We start from the raw sequence: 15,204 nt of genomic DNA, 5'->3' as shown, positions 1-15,204 counted from the left end.
CTGTCCCAAGGGTGTTACTTTAGAGTGAAATTTTAGTGTAATGCAGCCATAGGTCCCATGAAACAAATAGTCCTAAAACATTGTTACGCCCTTGAAGGTTCACTTCACTAGTTAGCCTCAGTAGTTTTTGCACAACTATCTGGGTTACAGTAAAAAAAAAACCAAAAAAAACCAAACCAAAAAACCCCCCCCCCAAAACACAAAAGAACCCCCCCCCCCCAAAACCAGCACCCTAACAGAAAAAAACCCCCCAAACCCAAAACCCCAAACCAAAAAAACCCAAACAGCCTTGTTCTGAACACAGTGATCAGGTGTCGTTAAACTATCTTACTGCAGGATCTTCGAGAATAGCCTTCATGCATTTACAGAAACCAGAGCATCTATTAATTATAATGCACTGTTTATCAATATTGTAATGTTTTTCACTGGTTCACTTAAGAATGGAAGTTGAATAGTATCATAATCCATATGGTTCCCTGAATACTGCTTGGTTTTATAGAATGCTTCTCATCACCTTCATTATTTTGTGGTTTACAGATTTAGTCAGGTCAAAGAATCAAAGTAAAATTTATGACAGCAGTTTTCTTTGCTACATGCAGACCTTGGTTTCACTTTAGCAAAACGCGGACAAATTTGCCAAACATAGAGAGTTCTTCTCTTTTCACCTACAAACTGGCCAGTGATTTTTTATGCAGTACATAAAAATAATCCACGCTTTGTTGTTAAGCATCTTTGGGGCCTCTGTGGCAGTGCTTGTACAGTTGCAGGGCAGCCACATTCTTCTCATCCTCTTTTTTTAACACTAATTTCTGATCACATTCAACACATACAAAGACAGAATATACTCAACATACGGCCAATAACAAATGACACTTGATTAATAGATTCTACTGTAATCCAATTAGTTTCTTAGCAATACAGATTAGAAGGCAAATTTTTTCAGCCTCTCCTTGCGAACATTCATATAGTGGCATTATGCTCAAATCGCAGCTGATTTTACTTTATTTGCACTAGTACCAAATACAAACTGCTTAACAGACAGGACACTCACTGTGAAGACAGTCCTTGCCAGTCAGGGCTCAGGGCACATCACTTTCAATAAAAGGGATGTCGCTGTATTTGCTTTCCGTCACTGCCCACTGTTTCACCGCCTGATCAAGAATCTCACGGGAGAGACGGTGTGCGTAGTCTAGCACTATAGTGCTTGATGGACTTCTCTCATCCACCTTCACTGCTATCAGTGATGATTTCTCCCCAGTGCATCCTTCGTTACCTTCCCCGATCCTTTCATCCTGGATAGCATTTGAACCTGGAAAGGCATCCTTGGATTTGATGCATCCCATGGTACATTTGAAAACGCAGCTGCAGAATTCAGTTCAACAGCATGTTTTGATAATCTGGAAATGGTTTCGTTGTTTGATGCACAGTGTTGCTGCTTCTTGCCAGTGGTTCGTGTTATTTTCAAAGAACAGAACGTCTCCTTTTGTGCTTCTTTACTTCTGAAGAAATCTGTCAAAATAGTGTTTCATATAAACACAATAAATAGTTTACCATTCTGATTGAGCTCAAAGGAAAGCTAAATCCACTACAGATGCTTGTAGAAGCAACTTTAATAAATCTCTTCATGGTGTGCGTAAAATGGTTTTATCAGGAACATCCATCTACTACTTGACCTGAATTCAAGCTGCCTTTGAATGCAATTCCTAGTATGTGATGTAAGCCATCTAGGAACGTAAAGGTCTCAGGAAACAAACAAACAAATCTATGTTTCCTCCAAACTGACAATGCAGTGCTCTTTTCCTGAATCTGTAAACAAATACTGTTTAACTCCAGTGACTGCTGCTGCTAAAGAAAATAAAAACAAACCCCCAAAACAGCCCACAGAAGCACCATACAACCACCACCTAACGAGAGCCTTGTCTCATAGCTGTTGTACACCCTTTGGGCAGGAGTGACACTAATTCTCAGCGTCATTCTGCTGTTGCTTAAGGAGGCTTGAGCACGCAGTCACAGGAAGGTATTCATGAGGAACAAGAGCTGCTTTTTGTTTTTTCCCTTGAGAGGTTTGGGAAAGCAGCAGCAGACTGCTGTGTTCAAGGCAGTTCTGACAGAGCTGGAGCACCATTCTTACTAAAACAGGACAACTCTACGTCTAGAGAAGGGAAAGTGAGGAACAAAACACCTGACAGGATCCTTTTGTCAAACTCAAGAATCAGAATTGCTCAGCCCCAAATTCTGGTATATGTTTTTTTGTTTAATAGCCTACAAAGCTGTTTCTCAGGCTACTTTGTCTATGAAGGCAAAGCAGAATCTCATGGTATGCCTGACTTCGCGTGATATGAGCTTACCCGTTTATCAGAGTTAATAGACTGCCAGCCAAAATAAAGACTGTGCTGCACAGAAACCAACTGTTCCCTACAGCTTCACCCGATGACGTTGTACTAAGGTCAGCCAAAGTTAAAGGGTTTTCTGTAAATAGCCTTTGAAAACATAATCATGGCAAAGATGTTAAGCCTTATTTATTTGCTTTATATACTGGGGTAGATGGGGGCTCCAATGCAGTAACCTGATCGCAGGCAAATATTTGCAGAGGAAATCCCACTTGCAGGCAAATGGTGCTTCACAGGTAGGACGGGACTTCCCCAGTCTAGCAGCTGACTCACGAGAACCTGGTTCATGGTGACAAGCTTCCCTCCTCTTTCTGCTAGGTCACAGAAACATCACTACCTGTTTAGAAAACAGCTTGTAGGGCTGAAGCGCCAGCACTCAGAAGTGGTGGTTGGTGTTCCTGGCAGAAAGTCAGACCTAAAAGGCTTCTGAAACCATGAAGTACGTACAAATGTTTTCATACCTCTACCTTTGTGTCAGAACATTTCAGCGTTTTACAGAAATGTTTGTAAATCACTTTAATAAAATTCAGTTAAGTTTCTTTTGTGCGTAATGACACGCTGTAGCATGTGCCAGTGTATTTTAGAATAGGCAGTACAGTTAACAAGCCTGTAACATAAACCCTGCTGCTAGCATTTGTAGTTTTACCCAACACAGAGGAGAGCTAAGCTATCAGTGAGATTTTTATTGTAATAACTTGTTATTAAATGAGTAGAAGGAAGGATTCCCTTCACTGCACAAGAAACCACATTTATGCCTACGGAGGTTTATAAAAAAAACCCATGAGCTTTATACCCATGTCTATCAACTGCATACATTGATGAAACTTAAAAAGCTTACAGAACATGCTTACAGACCAGAGGCCAAGGAGATGTCTGAAAGCAATTCAGACATCTGAATAATTCAAAACTGCCTAATAGTAATATCTTGTGCATGTCTAATTTCAATATTTACCATTAATAAAACATTAATCAAAATAATTTCCACTTGCTCTTCTGGAGCTCGAAGTATCTAATATGGCAAAGAATCACTAATAGCATCTATAACCCAACATTGCTGATACCTGAAAGCTGCAGTCTTTATCCAGCCAAGGTAATACACAAGCTTCACTGGGAGGTGCCCAGGTATGCTGTCCAATCCCTTCTTGCTACACTACTGGTAACAATCAGAAGTTTTAGATTAGATACCGTGTCCTCCGTAGGCTTAGCCAGAACTGTAAGTATTGTAGATTTAAACCTCAGATTCCCCAGCCATACAAATGCTCTTTGCCACAGTTGATGTAACAACCTATTTTACCAGAGTTTCACCCCTGATGCTTTGTTGAATGACTATTCAGGTTTGGATTTTTTTACCTACGTTTGAAGCCATATTATTTTATACATTATCCTATTTTTTTGCACTTTTTAAAGGAGGTCTGTTGAATGGTAGCCAGCTTTAGTTAGCATTTTATCATTGTTTTAAGATGTTTCCATCCTACAGCTGGAGACTTCCTTTCCTCTTCTGTTAGGGGACACCAGCAGATGAGTTAGTGTCTAGCAGAAAGAAGGAGGGAATGTGAGTAGAGGGAGGACAAACATCTCCTGAAGTAGGTAGGGAGAAGGTCCCTAGGTCAGCATCTTCCTCTGCAGGATTTACCTCTGTTCCCACCTTCTTACCTCTGCCTTTTCATTTGGGCTAAATGAAACGTTTGTGTGACTGTCTTACACAGAGGAAGGGGTGGGCTATAAAACTTCTAGATAGCAAGGCATGCAAGACAACTAAATTGTTCCAAATTGATTACTAGTTGAGCTTAAAAGCAAAGTTATCGACCCTAGTTTAAACTCTTGACTGTTGCTCATTTCATTATTTATAGAGCGCAGTACTTTCCTAGTCACTGCAGTAAGTTTTATAGTTTGCCCGCTCTGCTCAAGTTAATAATTGTTGGCACATAAATGATCACAAATGAAGCTGCCCTCAATCTTCTGCCTGCTTTCTTGTTTTTCTGACAACCATTGCTTGCGCATACCTGGTGAACCGCTGTTTAAATCCCCTCCACCTAACTCATCTCCAGAGCGTTGAGTTCTGACAGGGATTTTAACATCTCTAGCTTTCCTCACAATGCTCACAACCTCGGGGGGGAAGGCAAAAAAAAAAAAAAAAAAAAAGCAGCTCATTTTACTCCCAGCACGATGTTTCATTCAGTAACTGCACAAGGCAAAATAGTCTGATAGCAGCCTGTTTCCTTCAGTGTCCAAGATCTAATCTGTTGCCAGTTGTGGCTCAGAAACCACTGCATAGATGGTTCGAGGCTCAGGCCAAAACCTCTGCAGATGCAGCTCCTCCCATGACAAGCTGCTGCGCTTAGCTGGAGGCAGAGGTTAGGGAGCTGCAATCTGCTCTGTTACACTGTCAACCAGGAGTTAAAGCAACACCATCACATATCTTCTCTTTATAAAGACCAATTTCACAGTAAGTGAAATGTTGATTTAAATAATCGAAAAAAAATACAGGTTCCTGGTTGTGCTCATTTTCAGTGGACGTATAGTCAATATGCTTTTAAATACCTCATTTAACTTCAATACTATAAAGACTGTGTATTATTTTAAGAAGAGTCCTGAAAACAATTGATTCCCTTCCATATGCTTGGAATTGGAATTTCCCAAGGACAAGTTCAGGTGTTGTTTCACCTATTATGCTACTTACTACATGTGTGCCCTGTGGTAATAGAAGGAGAGAGAAAATACTGAGGGAGTCGTACCAGGTAGCTGAACTCACCTTGCATGAGAGGGTTAAGCAGTCTCTTTGCCACCCTGGCTTTTAAGTGTTTCCTGTCAAGGTAAGTTCATTTCTAACCACTGAAGGAAACAAAACAATGGTAAAAGGATGCCTGCAATTCACTATTACACAATATAAAATACAGGAAAAAAGCATTAATAGCATAACTGCAGTTTTATTTAGATAAGTAAGACTTCTTAAGGTATTAAAATCATCAAGAAGAAATAATTACAAAAGGGTAAATGTGAGCTATCCAAAAATACGTTTCACCTGCCTCTCCAGAATACATCTTCATAGGATGAAGGCAGGCGGAAGAGCAAGAGTTTTGCTGTTACACAACATCTCTAGCTATCGCAGGCAAGCAAGTTCCTGCTACCAATTAAACGGTTTCCATCCATAAGACCTTTGAAAAAATCTCCTTGAAGTTCAATGCTATACTGCAAGGAACTGCTTTCTGTAACACCTTCTGTTACGGCAGTCACCGGATTAAAAGTAAGTCGTACTTTTCAAAATAGCTTGGTGCAGCTTTGCCCAATTGAACACGGCGAGTAATTTCTGCTGTGACAGAGCCAGGCTCCTCCCTTCCCAAACTTTAGGTTCAAATATGACTTCTTGTAACCCACGTCCAGCCAGGGAGGCTTTTAGGTTTTTTTCCCCTTTGTATCCACAAGAGAAGCTCAGTATGCTACTTACCAAAAACACAGCTGCTTTTAACAAGTTGTCCCACTTGTCCCCAGTACAGCACAGACAGCTTCACGACTGGGTCTCTGCAAAGGGAGCCAATAAATAAAACTTAGCACTCGTGAAGATGTCAAAGTTAACGTATCATCACAAAGTTAGATGAATCTGTAGTACTGGCCTTGCAGAAGACTGTTAGCCTGTTCACCCACAGTATTTGACTTTGACAAAGGTAAAAGGATGATACAGCACTTCAGAAATTAGATTGAATGGCAGGCTGCAACAATTTATACACAGCACCTAACCCCAGGCATACCGCGGGGCCACTGCTTGGGCTAGTGGCTCCCATACTACACGCAGGATGCCAACCTCCTTCCACGGCAAGTCCAGTTAAGGACGATGTCAGCATGGATATAGGAAGGGTAACATGCCAGCATCTGGAGCGCCCCGTCTTTTGCCTAAGCTTGAAAGTTCTCTCCTGTTTTCCCTTCTCCCTCACCAGCTTCTGCTGAGACCTGGACCTTTATCATCCAAGTGCATAGGGAGAATAGTCAGATAATCACAGTGCTGTCATTACCGTGGAAACAACAAACATTACTCTTTGCTACAAAGATATTCAAACTCAAGGCAGGTGACCCAGCTGACGTACCAGCAGAGGTAAACCAAACAGCATTTAGGCATCCAGACCTCTGAACTGCACCTAATCACATTAAATATTTACATCCTCCATGTAATAATGGAGAGAAATAGAAACCCAGAACGTCCTATGTCTGCCTTTCCTCTCCCTAACAAGGTGGGATGTTATTCAGGAGGACACACGATATTATGCCTTTGGATATTCTGCAGTTTTGAACGGAGCAGCGGCACATAGATGGTAGAGGGATGAATCATTCACTTAGCGCACAGCATCGCCTCCATCGCTGCGGGACTCAGAGGCTCCCTGTGCAGAGCAGCCCCAGGCAGGGGCTCTCAAAGCAGTCCAGTCCACCAGTTTTCATTTCTGCCTCTCCTCAACATCCAGTTTTCTGCAAATCCTACAGAGGAGACGCACTGTAGTAACATTTATTATAAAGACTCCTTCTAATCGCAGGAAAAGGAAGCTTTAAAAAGCTAGACTTATTTTAAGACGAGCACAATTCCCAAGATCCAGCTACCGCAGGCAATCACTGAAATACCTAAATACCCCCAAACAACTTGGGTGACAAAGAGCAAAAATAGAGCCCTCATTCCTCGCAGGGCCATCCTCTCCCTTTCGTGTCACTTGCTGCCGACGAGAGATAAGAGCTACAGATTAGAAAGGGCTGGATGCAGGAACGGCAAACAACTGCTCTGCAGGATTAGCATGTAAGTGAAAGTCTCCTGGTTATCTGCCTCAGGGTACACGCTGGAATTTCAAAGGCTTGGGTTCCCCCCCATGACCAGAATTGATAAAACTTTTGCAGGCTTCTTAGCCAGTTTGTAACTGAATGGGGAAACAACACACTCGCTTTTCAGAAACGGGCATAACCTCTAGCTTACTTCAAAAGGCTTTTCAGTAACAGGTCAGTTGATGTAGAAAGCAAAGGTGAAGTACAGCAAGGAACATTGAGGTGAAGATACCAATAGTTAAGAAAACAGCAATGCTAGTAGGTACAGTCCTCAGCAGTCACAAGGTTAGTTTTCATCCAGGAGAAAAAAGTCTTGTTAAAAGTAAAGAACACCACGGGCTTGGTAGCTGTCTAATTTCATGAAAGTAAAACTGTACCCAGTCAGCCTGTCCTGAAATCCTCCCTCCAGTACAGCATTTATTTATCGGAATTGCACGCAGCTTGGAGAGCAGCCTGAAGGAAAGAGGGGAAGAGAATGCTGAAAACTACTTACAGGCTCTGCTCTCGTTTTAACTTAGCTGCTTGTCCAAGAAACCATACGTAGAATTATAGAACGGTGTAAGTTGGAAGGGACCTTAAAGACCATGTAGTTCCAGGCCCCCTGCCATGGGCAGGGACACCTTCCACTAGACCAGGTTGCTCAAAGCCCCATCCAGCCTCACAACATAATACTGTTTTCTCCCAATTAGGACATAAATACGTACAATGTATTAATTCTGCTTGATTTTTCAATGCCTGATGGTTTTCCCCCCAATGTCTCAGAATACAAGTAAGCAGACATTTATCAGTACAGACTCTCTGCCAGACCGCGGACAAGGGAGAACATTAACTTAACCTACCCTCATCCAAACAAGAGTGGGATGCCTACTGTTGTTGAGAGCCTGTTTTCTAGATGAGGAAAAGTGGACCAATAGATTTCCTTAGCAAGTGAGGCCTCAGAGCAAGGTTGTAGAAGAAAGGGCATGAAGAAGATGCAGAGCTTCTCAGGAACTCCATCTGCAGGAAATTTAGCCAAGATTTAAGGAACCCAACTACAGAACTTAGAGGAATGCCTTGGTTCAGAGGAAGGAAAAGCTACTGGTCATAGAGGAGATCTGAAACTCTCTAAGAACCCACATACAAAATAATGCTCAAAACCGGGGAGTGAACAGAAACAAAATATAAGAAATGGATATAAAGTTTTTAGCATAGATGTTCAGCTGTGTCTTTGCCCTACGCAACATGGGAAGATATGTGTTCAACACATCTTTCAGCAAAGCCCACAGTTCTTGCAATTATTAGCCCACCCCCCATACATATTAGCTGCAAATCTATAGCCTGAAGACGACCCCCACAAACATTTTCTCCATAGCAGAGGAAAACGCAAGGTGTACCACCAAAGGACGTCAGAGACACTGGCCAAGTCCCACACTGACGTTAGACTGCTCCAAAGCATGGCACGGGGTCCAAACGAAGCAGCCTGTTGGTTTAGTACAATGCCGTGACTCTGTTTTGAACGAACGAGAGCGGAAACTGGTATTCTCCTATATATACTGCAAAACTTCCATCCCAACAAGTCAGTAGTGCAGTCACAGCCTACCTTTTAACAGCCTACCTTCAGGAACACGTTAAAACATCACGCTACTTATACTTGCGCTAAAGCTTCGGATGTAGCCTTGTTTATAAAGGGTTATTACTGTCTTCCACAGGTGCCAGCCAAAGACAGACTGCTGCAGATGATGAACGGGGATGCACAAATCTTTACAAGCAAGACAGCCCCTCCTGCCGTTGTCACTGGCTGCTGCCCAGCCTGGGATTCCTGCCAGTGAGAACTGATGAGCAGCAGCAGGTAAAACAGTGGATCAGTATCTCAGTCTGACAGCCGCGTTTTATTGTAGTATCTGTCACAAGACTCAACTACGAACATATGGAGCTGCAGATCATAAGGTATGAATGAGGTGCCTTGGTTTGCTTTGTGATGCCCTTACGAAGGCAAAGGCCCCACTGGATTAATGCAAGTGAAAGTCAGAAGGAAGGAGATGGCCAGGATCTGCCCAAGATCAAGCAGAGAAGAGTACAAGAGAAGCAGCACACAACCCCATTCTGTTCTTTAACCTCCCTATACAGAAGCCAATTGTAAAACTGGGAATCGGAAATAGGAATGCAACAGAAGACCCATTTTTCCACGTCTCGCGCAGGAAAACACAGCTCCGTGTTTTAAAATCACAGCGACGTTACTAATGATTGGCAGAAATTGGCCGAGGAGTAAGAGAACAAAGTGAGGAGTTAACGACCAGATGCTCCAGCTGTACGAAAGCTGCCCAGAACTGCAGTGAAGAACCACGTCAGCCTTAAAAATCACGCCGTCTCACGGCTCTCCCCCAGTATTTGTTCTCTCGAATTTCATCGCTCCCAACGTGCCAGCTTCTACTTCTAAGAGAGTTGCCGCCTTCGGGCCCGAGCAGCGGGGCGGCCGGCAGCCAGGCGAAGCGGTCGCGCCCCGCGCAGCCTGGCGGCACTGCCGGCTCTCCCCCCAGGACCCTGCCCACGGAACCACGTTGGCCCTGGAGACACGAGCGTCGCCAGGCTCTACCCAGCCCCTCGTGCGACCGGCGCAAACCACAGCGGTTTTAAAGAACGGGTTTTCTCCCCAGAGCACGACGTTCGGAAGAAAACTCATTTGCACCTACGTGAAGGTTGAAAGCACCCCTTTGTTAAGACTATAGCGTGAGCCCCTGCATTTTTCCTTTTTCTTTTTTTTCTTTTTTTTTCCCAAATCACTGTATTTAGACACCCGATTCGGACTCCTGCTTCCCGAACCACGAGAAAGCACAAGACCCTCCACAGGTTTTACGATTTTTGCCACGGCGGACCCTGCGCTACCAAACCCGTACTTCAGGACGCGCGAGGGGAAGGCAGCCCGCCCCGCACGGCGTTGCGGGGAAGCTGGGAAAGGGCACTCGCGGCGGAGCGGGGGCGGACGAGAAACGCTCCCGCCACCCGGCCAGCACTCGCGTCCCCCCCGCGGCAGGAAGCCCGCGGACGGGGAAGCGGCCACGCCGCTCGCCTTCCCGCTCGGCGCGGCTCACCTCGCTCTCCGCCGCTCCTCCGGTGATCCCGCGGGACGGCGCCCGGCTGGAGCAGCACCTCCGTTCCCCTCGGTTTCGAGGACTTCGCTGCCAGCGACCTGGCCGCGAGATGGCGGGAGGAGCGAGGCGTCGCCGCCGCCCGTCCCCGGAGAGCCCACCTCAAAGCCCGGCTCCTCCTCCATCCCTCCGCAGCACACGCTTGCGAGGCCGAACGCCGGTCCTGCCCACGGCCGCCGCTCGCCCCGCGGGTGGCCGCGCCCGGCGATGGCTGCCGGGGGGGACGACACGACCCGCGGCCCGTCCCTCCCGCAGCGGGCGACCCCGCTCCTCCTTGCGAGTCCCGGGCGAGACGAGACGCCGGCGAGAAACCCGCCTGACGTACCGGCGCGGCGGCGGCCGAAGCGCGGGGGGCCACGTCGCGAACGCGATCCCACCGGCACGCCTCCGTCCATCGGGCAGAGAAACTCCCGCGGCCGGGCAAGCTGCTCCCTCCTGGCTCCGCTCCGAAGGCGCCCGCGGGATCAGGCCCTCGTCCCGCCAACGCCGCGTCCTCCGCCCTCCTGTTCCAAAACGACAAAGAAGCCAAACCGCCGCCCGAGTCCCTCTCCGCATCACTTTCGCCAAACGGCCCGCCAGCGCGCCCGCAGCAGCCGGCGCGGCGGGGCTCCCGGCGGCCAACGCCCTGCCAACGCCCCGCAGCGGCGGCGCCCACCTCCCCCCCCGAGCACCCACCGCGGGCACCTCCCGGGACCCCCCCGCCCCGCCCGGCCCGGCCCGGCCCGGCCCGGCAGCGCTCGCACAGGTAGCGGCCGGGGAGTGCCCCCCCTCCACCGACCAGCCGCCACTCACGCCGCGCCGCGCCGCTCCTCTCCACCGGGCGCTCTCCGCCCTCCCCGCGGCACCGCCGGGGCGGCCGCGGGCTCCCGGGCGGGGCGGGGCGGGCAGGCCCCGCCGTCCCCTTCAGCAGCGCCGCGGCCACAACCTGCTGCCCCGCCCCGCCCCGCCGCAGCGGCACCTGCCGCCCCGCCCCCCCCGGGCCACCCCCCGCCCCCCGGTGGCAGCGGGGGCGACGTGCCTCCGCGCCGGGATGGGGCCTGCCATTTAAAATTAACAACAACAAAATAACAAGGGGGGGGGGGGGGCATGGAAATCACCCACGCAAGAAAAGCGCCTGTCATTGGCTTCGCCGGCTTTTAGCGGCGGGGAAGCGTTTTCAGAGGGCAGAGTCACCCTGCAAAAGCTCACCGTTATCGAAAGCGCATGTTGCACGCGGCCCTGTGATAAAACACCAACGGGCCGGGGAATGGGGAAGTACTGGTGAACATTAAAGTGAAGAAAACTGTGGGAAAGGCCAGGGGTGAGGCCTGGGCGACGCTTCTCCTGAGTGATCCTGTCAGGCAGCGTCACATCACGTGCCGCTACAGAAAAATATTCATCGTGCCAAAGCTTTTTAAAAAATGCCCCCACCCCGAAAGAAAGCTTCCCAAAGGAGGGAGCCGAGCAAACTAAAATACCGCTTTTAATTCTTCCAAAGTAAAAGCAACGCTAAAAATGAAAACTATGTCTGAAGAGAGGGCAGTGAGCAGACATCGTGGGTAAAGCTCTCCCGCCTTTGGGGAGTCTTGACATCAAAGCTACTGCCCGATCTTGGGCATGGCCTCGGAGCAGCTGCCGCCGAGCCTGTGCCTGGCCGGGGCTGGAAAACAACACGCCGGGCCCCGCAGCGGTCCCCTGGTCCTGGCAGTGACCGGCTCTGTGCTTTGGGACGCGGGGCTCACGCCGGGCACCGGTTTCTCCTACGGCAACAGGCCAAAAACCAGAGGTGCTGCGGGGCTCGGCCCCCTGCTCCTGACCGGCAGCAAAGTTCTCCTATGTATTTAGGAAACAGTTTTATTGTCAAGGAGGTTTCTCACCTATTTCCAGTTAGGCATCGGCCAGCCAAGGAATTTATTGCAAGGGTATCAAAGCCAAAGAAAGTAATACTAGCGAAGAAAAAAGCTATTCTAAACGTAGCTGCCATTGCCCTGCTGCTGTCAAGCCCCAGCGGGGCTGCGCAGGGCCAGGAGGGCCAGGGGCTAGATAGGCACGGAAAAATACACACCACGTCCCTCCAGTCTCCGCTGCCCGCTCCGTGACTGGCAAACCCCAAGCCCTCCGCCCTCGCCCAGAGAGCCGAGGGACAGGGAGCAGGCAACCACCCCCAAACACCTCCTCAAACCAAATCCAGCGGTGTGGTTAGGCCAGTTGTAAAGGGATCGTTGCTTACAGCTGTTGTGACCGTTTGGCAACAGCACGTGATATTACACTCATTACTTGCCAAGAGTCCATCAATAAATATTAATAAAATAAAAAAAAAAGTACTTTACTAATTACTGCCTTCGGGGCCCGGAGAAAGCATTCAGCTGACAAGCGCCGTGCGTGGACTTTGTACGTGCTGCGATTGCTGCATCATTTCACCCAGCCCTAACGGGAACCACGCCGCCCCAAGAGACCGAAGGGAGTTTCTGGGCCTGGGGTGCAAACGGAGGGCGGCAAAGCTCGGCCCTCCCTGCCAGCCTACCCGCAGCAGCGGTTCCCAGGGCAGGCAGCCTCAGGTACCAACGTTGGCTCTGGTTCCTCACACGTGCGATTTTTAAGCGATGAGCTCCCCAGCCAGGAGCAAGCCCTTTGGGAGTTAAGCACGCGTACACAAGTGTTTGCAGGAGCAGGTTTTAGGAGCTTGACCCAAAGCCTGTTAAAGCTGGCGGCACCATATCCTTTGATTTCAAGGAGCTTTGACTTGGGAGCCTCTGACCTGGGTACATTTCGGTCAGATGTTTTTATTACTGTTTTAGTTCGCCTCCAGGTGGGTGGAGGAGCAAATCAAATAAAATCATAGCCTCACAATTAAAACAAGACAGAGTACTGGAAAGGCAGGGTTACCTTGCATTAACAGAGCCATATTATTACAAGAGTGATTTTTTAAACTATATACAAACAGTTTTTAAATAAGAATTTCATAACTAAATTATGAATATCTTTGTAGCGGTTTATGGCTACTGTGTTCTTTCTTATTCTAGCCTGGTTTCTAACACAAGGCTCTGCTTTTAACTTCAGCTTTTAAGCCAGTGCCATTCCCACTGAGCAGCTCTGAGGCGTGGGGCAGACATTTCACAGGCTGTGCTCCTCTGCACGGCACAGGCTGTAAGTACATCACTAGCTCCCGATTTGATTGCTCCGTTACATCCCAACAGATAATAAGCATATGGCACTCGTGCCCCGCTCGCCTCCCCATGTCATGACCCAACAACAAGCCGTTTAGTCTGAGCAGCAGCACTTCAGTGTAAAGCAGGGAGGGATAGGGAGTTAAGGAGAGGGAGATAGGTGTGATGAGAGTTTCGAGCCGGTATTTATTTCTGGGTGCCAAAACATGTTTAATATTTTATTAGCTGTGGAATATGCAAGACAGCTTATTATGTTTAGCTCAAGCAAAGCAGTCAGTCTTTCTAAATGCGGAGCATCTATTCGAAATGTCTACCACCAGGCACAGACCAGGCAGTCGATGAAATATTTAGCTCGTAAAGCATTTCAGTATGAAAGGCTGGGGCCAGGCACAGGTGCTGTGATGTTGAAAACCACAGTGCCCAAATCTGAGGTACCCCAGCCCCAGCACGGAGGCCTTGGAGGTGCAGCAGTTGCCCAGGGAGCGGGGCCGTGGGGTCCCCAGGGTACCCTACTCCCTGCCAGGGCACAGGAGCCTGTGGGAGGACACAGGCACCAAAGCCTTTCCTGGGACTCAGTTTCCCAGATCAGGCTGCCTCTTACACCCCTCTCCCCAGTCTGAGGGGCTGAAAGCACTTGCCTATAGGGGTGAGGAAGGCACTCGCCCTCCAGAAGAAATTGTTTTGAACCAAGTTTGATGTTTTTGTTGTCGTAAGATCCAATATTTATTTTATTAGCTATTTTTATTAGTTATTTACTTATTAGAGTTTGCTAGATCTTCCTGTAACATAGTCTGAACCCTCTAAATGCTTGGCATGCCCTGCTCTGCAAGCGCGTGTTCACCCCGGCAGGAGACAACTGCTTGGATGTCCCCACGGTGATACACGCACTTTCTGATAATAAGGTGCACGTGGCATAAATACATTTGCAATGGGAGGAAAACGGTGCAAACAGAATCATGGAAGTGGAACAGTAAACGGCTGCCAGACTAGCTGATAGCTATGCTGAAGTTTCAGAGGAACTTAGGTAAGAAATTGCTGAACCACTACTTTTGGTGCAAAATTTGTCACTTACCAGGCTCTGTACCAGATGGCCAACTTTTAATGAGGTTGTCCAAGGGTAACAGAATAAATGATATCTGGTTTCTCCTTCCCTCTGTTACAATTTCACAGTTCCTGTCCTCATCCTTCCACCTGCTACCTTTCATGGCTTCTCCACGTCTGCAAAGCCTTCCCCCTCCAAGCCTTCAACTCTTCCTCCATGTCCCATAACCCCATAATATCCTACGCTCATTTCTGTACTACTCATATCTTCTTCTGCTTGGCAATATCTCAGCTTGCTCCTATTTCACCTATGCCCAATTTACAACCACCCCAGCTTTCTTCCACACCTTGTGACCTGTGCTGTGATGTTGGCTAGGTGGGCAAAACATAGCACGTGCTCTGGTTTTGACTAGGTGCTGCCCAGACGGCCAGTCTGTCAGTCCTGCACACCGACAAATGCTGGGTCAGATTGTCCCTGCCTTTCTTTCAGAAAGCAGAGGAAAAAAGAAATCCTTTGCCCAAGCAGTGCTTAAGTTAATTGAAGATCCCATTGACATGACACGTGGCATTCAAAAAGGGCTAAAGAAGTCCCTGGAGGAGTACTGGATCTGTCCAATTCCAACCGCCAACTCACTCCCTCATCATCGGTTGCTGGCTGAACCACTTCATACTTGCTCCGTTTCTCAATTTTTTTTTTTTTTTTTT

The 15,204-nt window shown here is 48.0% G+C and overlaps 1 protein-coding gene across 1 annotated transcript; it reads right to left on the bottom strand.

The window, feature by feature from the left end:
- Positions 1–19: 19 nt before the first annotated feature.
- LOC142031553 (uncharacterized) lies at positions 20–10,515 on the bottom strand. Its single transcript, XM_075029194.1, has 4 exons — positions 10,256–10,515; positions 5,836–5,909; positions 1,274–1,509; positions 20–139 (listed from the first exon to the last, which is right to left on the bottom strand). The coding sequence occupies exons 1-4, from the start codon at positions 10,435–10,437 to the stop codon at positions 20–22; spliced, it is 612 nt and encodes a 203-aa protein (XP_074885295.1). The 5' UTR covers positions 10,438–10,515.
- Positions 10,516–15,204: the final 4,689 nt, after the last annotated feature.

This window comes from Buteo buteo, chromosome 5 (assembly GCF_964188355.1).
Source record: "Buteo buteo chromosome 5, bButBut1.hap1.1, whole genome shotgun sequence".
Lineage (NCBI taxonomy): Eukaryota > Metazoa > Chordata > Aves > Accipitriformes > Accipitridae > Buteo > Buteo buteo.
This window is presented reverse-complemented; position numbering and strand designations above follow the sequence as displayed.